The 8,526-nt window shown below is 25.5% G+C and overlaps 1 protein-coding gene across 1 annotated transcript; it reads right to left on the bottom strand.

Annotated features, from left to right (window-relative positions):
- Positions 1-885: 885 nt before the first annotated feature.
- On the bottom strand, positions 886-1,769 carry LOC101494412 (uncharacterized). The gene has a single exon (XM_004488669.4). The coding sequence runs from the start codon at positions 1,691-1,693 to the stop codon at positions 1,220-1,222; it is 474 nt and encodes a 157-aa protein (XP_004488726.1). The 5' UTR covers positions 1,694-1,769; the 3' UTR covers positions 886-1,219.
- Between the last annotated feature and the right edge of the window lie 6,757 nt (positions 1,770-8,526).

Here is an 8,526-nt window from a genome sequence, read left to right as displayed (position 1 = left end):
CACACATATATATTAAGATTAACCAAATTTGTGTGGATGCCGAATGTTAACATTAAAAAACCAAAAGAGAAACACGATTTAACTTAATGTTGGACAAGATCCACACGTTATAGAAAATTAGCCGGCATGTAGCAAGTTTTTTTTCAACTTTTTATTTCTCAGAGTTAATTTATGTCAACCTTTTTTTGATTGAAAATTCTTCGTCAACTTTTGAATTTAATGAAATAGAAATATACTGCTTCTTAATAAAATGTAACTAAAAATCAACATTATTAACTTATTTTTACTTATATTTTATCACAAAATTGAGGTAAGCCTACCTTGCCATTTGGGCCATCAAAGCTTACTTGACAAGTACGGTAGGCCTATTAGTGGATTTCGTTAATTATTATACATATATACCAATTTAATCACTTCTTTTAAATCAAAAACAATTTTTATTAAAAAAAAAAAATTAAATACACTTTCTAATTTTTAGTGCAAGTATGAGATTCTTTTTTTTAATTAGGAGATACTTCAACCTATAAATACAATCTAAAATTAAAATTCACATAAAAAGAAACATTGCCCTATAAATACATCTCAAATTATAAGTGTAAAAATATTTGATATATTAGGACGTAAACACTTATAATCGATACGTCAGTTTCACCGTTATATTTGTTAAAAAGAAAAATAATTCATTTAACAAAACCAAAAATTAGCTAGCAAAAAACGAATGATTCTTTCACGATTACTTGTCTTAGAACTTGATTTAAGCATAAATCAAAATATAGGTTTAGTATCTCTAAATAAACAATTTTTTTTTACTCAACTAAAAAAAACTCGTCCGTAATCACTGTAACATAATAATCATATATAACAGTCAATCAAATTACACCATGATACCCACAACATATGCTATATATGAACATATGTCACAAGACCGATTGAAAAATAATATTAGAGAAATGCTATATAGTAATACATTCTTTTCAAAATGTTAATATATTGAGAAATAATTCATTTATTCAATAATAATAACTTAACTTCAAACAATGTATCAAAAGCATTTCTCATACATTTATATCTCAAAATTGCAAATTATATAGTTTATAGACTTCTAATATCAAGAATAATTTTGTGTGCATCAACTACATTTGTCTTTATTTTACTGCAATATAAACGATTCACGTCATAGTTGATCGCAATTGCAATGTGAAATCATTGTAACTTCCTTTTATGCATAGCCACAAAAGCCATTCCCACACAAATGACCAGCTGAACACTCGTTGTTACACTTGCCACAATGATGAACATTAGACAAAACATTGGTACAAACTCCATTGCAACATCTTTGTCCTTGATTGCATTTTTGGCCACAAACACCACAATTATTCTTGTCACTCAAAACATTGCGACAATGCTTCTTGCAACAAAAAAGTAAGTCTCTTCCCTTGTTTGCTTTAACTCCATTGCATACATTATTACTCTCAAGGTTACATTGTTTTCCTTTCTTTATTATATTTGCCAAGAATCTACTTCTTGATCCATGATGTTGTGATGAGGTGTCAACAACATAGAACTCTTCTTCATCCTCATCATCATCTTCCATGTCATGATGATTTATATCATCATCATTTGATGAAACAAACAAGGCTAGAGATATGAGTAAAGAGAGAATTAGGGTGAGCTTTAGGATTTTGGTGGCCATATTAAGTGATGAGTTATATTGCTCTAGTCAACTTGGTAATTAGAGTGTGTGTGTGTGTGTGTGTTATGATTAAGGGAATTTTTGTGGAATTTAAACAACAATTTGTCGTGAAATGCTCCATGATCTTAGGGGACGAAAGCTTGTTGCTTGTAATTGTAAGGTTGAATGAGAGTGAAATTCAACTAAATTATCGGTTAGAGAGCATAAGTAGTAATGTACAAGCATATTGCTAGGCATGATTATGTGCTCCAATTAAGTTCTCAATTAATTATTGCAATAATTAATTAAGGAAAGTTAACTTGTTTTGATGATGGTTTAAGAAACCTTCCAAGTTCATAAATAATTAAAGTTGGTGACAAAAATGGTGCAAGATCATGCATGGTTAAATCTTTAAGTAACAATATTATATTGCAGAAATTCGGGTTAGCCAAATACTACTACACCTTTTTTGAGGGAAAAAAACATTTTGGTTCTTGTGATTTTTGGATTGAAAAATCAGTAGTTGTTCAATTGTGGAAATTGTTAAGTTGGATATCAACTCGATATTTCGCAATTGCGTGTGAAATTTTTTTATGATTTTACCTAAAAAAATTCCTTATAAATCATATTTAATGGAAATCAATGACTAAAAATGAAAAAGAATTTTTTTTATAAAGATTAAAAAAATTGTAAAATTGTATAAAAACTTATTTACTAACAAATAACACATACGAGGATTAAACTAATTAACAAACTACAAATATCAAAGCCTATAATTTATAATTTAAGATCAAAATGTCTAAGATATATAATTTATGACACCAAAATATATCTAACACTTATAAATTAAAATACTAAAATCATTAAAATAAATAAAAAAACAAGAATCATAAGGAATGAACGTTAAATTTAAACTTATATACAATATTGCGAACAATATCTATCCTTTTTTATCATTTCATAGCTTATGAGCCTGTATACAATTGCACATTTGCACCTAACCCTCTTTAGAAGAAGGTAGATGTTGATCCAACTCTTATATTTATTCATTTTTATTATATTTTAATTTTTATTAAATATATTATTGCTCATTTTCGATAGTGTCAAAAATACTATTGGATCTTAACGTCCAGTACTATAAATAAGGATAGATGGACAAAATCGAGAGACCGGATGAATATTTAATTTTAAAAAAATTGCACTTAAAAAATTAGTATTAATATCTTATTTTTGTTGGGGGTTAAAATTGGATATGCCACCCTACTCCACCTCCACTCAAATATAAAAGATAAATATTAAATATATTTTTAGGCTTTATAAAATCTCACAATTTTATTTTTAATTTTTATAAAAAAATTCATCAATTTTTAATCTCTTAAAATTCTCATTTTCATTTTTAGTCTCTAATTTTAATTTAACTATTGTCCATGCTTCAAATTTTTTAATATACTTTTTATACTAATATATTAGCCTAAAAATTTATATTTAATTCATTATTTGTTAAAAAAAATTAAATTTTTGCAAAGTAGTTTATAAACATGTTCTAAACATTATATAAAATTATTCAAAAATTAGAAAAATACACAATAGTTAGATTAAAATCATAGACTAAAAATAAAAATGAAAATTTTTAAATTTCTAAGGGATTAAAAGTTGATGAAATTATTTATAAGAACTAAAAATAAAATAGTAAAATTTTATAGGGACTAAAAAGTTATTTAGTCCTACAAATAAAATTAATAAAATCATTTTTTGTACAAATAAAATCATTTTTATTATAAATAATAAACAAAATCCCAATTATCCAACAATAATAATTTCTATTGAAAAAGATTATAATTTAAAATATATATAAAAAGTATGAAGTAAAATAAATGAGGATATATATAGTAATAGTATATGTATATATAAAATAACTACTTTTGGAGAAAATTCAGGTTTCGACGTTCCAGCCTCTAACCCCAATTTTGAATTTCATAAAAAATTCAAAATCGTACTCAATCAAACTAAGAGTAACGAATGATACTGCTCTTGTTATTTCCATGCATTAATTATAGCCCCACATGTCCATTCAAAAATAATTGTGTATATATGGACTTCACGTCTATGCAAATATTTACTCAATGACAATTTTCCACAGCTTATCTTTTATCCCTGTAAATATATATAATATAACTTCATTTTATCATTCAGCACTTTTAAATATTTTTTTACTAATTCAATTTTTGGATCGATAAATTTAAACTTTGAGTTTAATGGAACAAAAATATGCTCTAATTTGAACCTTTTATGAAAAATTCAAATATTAAATTATCTAATTTGTGTTAATATTTTTCATAAATAAATAAGTTTCTATAAACTAAAATTGAGTTTTTTTTATTGTTGAGAAAAATGATGGTGAATTAGATACTCTTGATATTTCTAATCATTTATAAAATTAAAGAAATAGTGAAGAAAAATTGTAGGTGTATCACTAGCTCTAACATGGTTTGTTCAGGAAATAAAACGTAGGTGCACGTGTAGATGATCCTCTTTCCTGGCGGGAAGTGCGTCAGTCACCGGTAATGGGAGGATCACGGTGGCCATTGCTGCTTCTACAAGTGTCAACAATCGACATGTATTTCCAAACAATGAATGAATCATAGCCGTTAAAGACGTTGAATCTTGAGCCTCTAAATGTAATTTGGGTTGACTTGACTTTCATTTTATTCATTATTAATATTTTTTTTATATAATAAAATTTAAATGAATTGAATTATGACAGTTCATCAAAGTCAAAGACCTCAAGGCTCAAGAGCTTTGACAATGATATTTACATATTACTCATCAAAAATATTATTATATTCTACAGCTGAAACTGAATTTACTTTAAATGTTTGAACCAATTATTTATCAATTAAACCATCTTTCTAATATTCTTTTATTGGTTAATTAATACTGCATTGCCCTTAGTTAGCTGTTGTTTACGCGTGGAGAGTAGTATTGACTCAACAAAGCCAATAAGCCATGGACTTTATGAAATTAAATTGCTTCTATCAACAACTAGGTCAAATAATTTTTTTTTTTTTTGGTTACTGTACGCAATACATCACAATGGTGTCATCCTTTGTTACTATATCTGTTTTTAATTATAATTCAGTATATTATCAGTTTTTGGAGTAATGTAACGCTTGATTTGAAAGCAAATAAAATCAAGCAAATTTATATTAAAGATATACAATAGTTAATACCACATATTTAATGATTTGGAAATATTGTAGAATATTTTGGATAATAAAAACTACAGAAAAAACAACAACAACAACAATTAAAAGATATATATTGATGAAGAGAAAAATATGACAATTATTATATATTACAAAAATGATTACTAATTTATTAGAGCAAAAGAAAAGAATATACACATGGATATGCTAAGATATTCAATACCCACTCAAGAATTAAAAAATCTAATAATTTGAGAAATTTTAAGTCTATGTTTTTTTTATATTTCTTTTGGGTAAGGTTCATGCTACCCAATTTTTTTTCTTTTCCTTTATGAACTATTTTCGGCTTAAAAAATTATAAATATTTAATATTTTCTTTTTCATCTATATTAAAAAAAAAAGATAGTTAATTTAATGTGTTCTTGTAACGTATAAATATTCTTAAAATGTTATTTCGATATAACTATAAGTAGGTCTTGTAATTTGTAAGTGTCCCTACGACACTTGTTAATGAATAAATAAACAATAACTTTGCTTCTTTAGTTTTTTTTTTTTTTTTAAATAACATTGTAGTCCTTTAATTTAATTTATGTTAATATTTTAGTCATTATTTTTTTCCCATTTAGTCCTTTATTTTAATTTTAAGTGACAATTTAATATTTTATGTTTTAAAATGTAATAAAGTTATCCTTTTTTTTTACAAAAATTATCAAAAATTTCAAACAAAACCCATAAAGTTAATTATCATCCTCAATATAATGCAAATTTCATCAAATTCATAACTAAATCTTTAAATAAACTCATAGTTTCATCTCTAACAACATCAAATAAAAAATAAAAATATGAGTTTATTTGAAGATTTGGGTTACGAATTTGATGAAATTGTATTATATTAAAGAATATAATTAATTTTATGGGTTTTATTTGAAAAAAATTATTAATTTTTTGAATCTTTGTATTAAAAATGATAATATTGTTGACATTTTAAAACATGAAAGATCGATTTGTCACTTAAAATTAAAATAAAAGACCAAATCGTAAAAAAGAAAAAAAGAAAGGACTAAAACGTTAACCGAAATTAAGTTATAGGACCACATGTGGTATTTAACTTTTTTTTTTTTTTTTTTAACTTTGCTTCTTTAATTTTTTTTTTAACTTTGCCTTGAAAATAGTACATTTTGAACTCTCAAAAATTTAAATACACAATTTTTAATATACGTTTAATGAAAATTTTCTATATTTAAATTTTTAACAAGTATATTGAGACCACTTGTTAGCTTTGGTTGTAAAATACTACCTATGCCCTTATATATAAGACTTCGTTGGTAAAATCATGTGAGTTAAGAAAATTGATTGTTATATTAAATTTATTTGTAATTTTAATTATTTTACTAGAATGCCCTTGAAGAGAGCGATAATTAATTTATATTTTTAGTATAGTATTTGTAATATAATACAGAAAAAAAGAGGTAACATAATTAGGGTTATGTTATATTAAAAAATAATTAATGCAGTTGAAAAATTGAATAAAATCTTATAAAAGAAAAATCTCAATAGGATAATATATTTATGAATAGAGATAGTACAAATCTAATTTTAACTTTTCATCTTTAAAGATAAATTAGTTGTATTATTAGGAGTATTTTTAAAAAATAAATAAATGTACCTAGTAAATTGAGTGCGAGCTTTAATTTAGGGGACATGTTTTTTTCTTTCACAAATGATGCTTATAATTAAGAAATATAATTCGAGACATATAGAGTAGCTATTATTCAATTCGTCCTACAATATAATTGACATTGCAAATGACACGTGAATTAAAAATATAGTTAATTTTATTGATTTTATAAAAAAATATGATTTATAATACTTTATAAAAATTATTTTTCATTAATGATATAAGATAAAATAAACTGCATGAATTGAAAAGACCGAGTAATAAATAGTCTATGTACAAAATTTATAGTTATGGGATTGAGTCAAAAATAATAGTTATGGATATTGTAATTGAAAAGAATTGTGAGGGTTTTTTATACAAATATCCTTTTTTTTTATTTTAATATTAGATTGTCCCACTTTTAAAAAATAATACTAAAATGTCTTAATTTTTAGCTGATTGCAACTTGGGGATGCGACTTCCTGAAGCAAAAAAATTTCAACTTCACTAGATGGTCGCATCCTGGGGATGCGACCTCCTACTAGTGTTTTTTTTTTGTTGTTGTTGAATTTAGTTATTAGATATATTATATTTATTATTGTTAAATATTTTAAAAATAATTATAACATTAAAAAATACAAAATATTATTATAAATAATAAAAATAATTAATTTAATAATATTATATAACTTTTAATAATTATTATAATAATAAAAAGAATAATAATTTTAATTCTAATAATAATAATAAAAAGAAAATTCTATTAATAAAATAAAATAAAAATACATTAACATATAAGTATAAATACATTAAAAATAATAATTTTAATAATAATAATAATTTTAATATTAATAATAAGAAAATTATATTAATACATTAAAATAAAATTACATTAAATTAAAAGGAAAAAATACATCAATTTTGAGTAGATGTGCCAGCAGCTTTTGGACAATGTTTCTTAGTATGACCAGATACCCGACATAATCCGCACTTTCTTGGGACTCTATCCGTAGTGTCCATTTCTGTTCTAATGCGCTTGGTCTTTGGGCGACCTTTCTTGACTCTCCGCATTAGTGGATTGTGACACACCTTAACACCTTCATATTGTGGCCAATATCCTTCATTTGGTATCGGTTGGAACACTTCACTGTAGAATTTAAATATTGTTTCCACCTTGTACACATCGGATATAAGGCTCCAATAATCATATTTGATGCTAGAACATGCTGCTATCACATGTGAACAAGGCATATGTTTAGCTTGATATTTTCCACAATCGCACCACTTGTTATAAAGAGTTACACTGAAATGACCAATTGGTCGTCCTTCTTTTGGAACTACTGTCTCGTGGACCATGAAAGTATGGTTGCTTCGATCAAAACTATCGACTCTATGACTATTTGATTTACGTATTTCCGATTTCATAAAAGTCATGCATTTTTCTGTGTATATCTGACCAGAAGCTAAAATTGATGCGTGTTGTTTTGCCATGGTTGGAAATAGTGTACCTGTTTTATAATATGTTGATTGGACCAAAGCAGTGATGGGAAGGTTGCGTGGTTCTTTTAATACTGCGTTCATCGACTCCACAAGGTTGGTGGGTCATCTGACCCCAACGGCTACCTCCATCAAATGCTTGAATCTAATCTTGTCGCGGTATATTTTCTAACCATTTCAAAACTTCTGGGTTTACGATGCCAATTTCTCTGCGGTAGTATCGATATGTAGATTCATTGATTGAGTAACTTGTATTGAAACAACAGACAATGCATTATTACACTAATTAAAAAACTTCATAATTTAATTTTTAATTCATGATAAGAAGTAAGAATTAAATTATTACCCATGGAAATAACCTTGTTCTTCAAAGCATTATCCTTAAATTCCCTTGCAAAATTTTGTGAAATATGTCGGACGCAAAACACATGCTTTGACGGAGGATGTTGCCACCCATTATTCAGATTATTGTAAGCACTTTTGATAGATTCATG

The sequence above is a fragment of the Cicer arietinum genome, chromosome 1 (genome assembly GCF_000331145.2).
Source record: "Cicer arietinum cultivar CDC Frontier isolate Library 1 chromosome 1, Cicar.CDCFrontier_v2.0, whole genome shotgun sequence".
Lineage (NCBI taxonomy): Eukaryota > Viridiplantae > Streptophyta > Magnoliopsida > Fabales > Fabaceae > Cicer > Cicer arietinum.
This window is presented reverse-complemented; position numbering and strand designations above follow the sequence as displayed.

Coding starts and splice junctions, on each gene's coding strand:
- LOC101494412 (XM_004488669.4), bottom strand. CDS start 1,693: ATGGCCACCAAAATCCTAAAGCTCACCCTAATTCTCTCTTTACTCATA.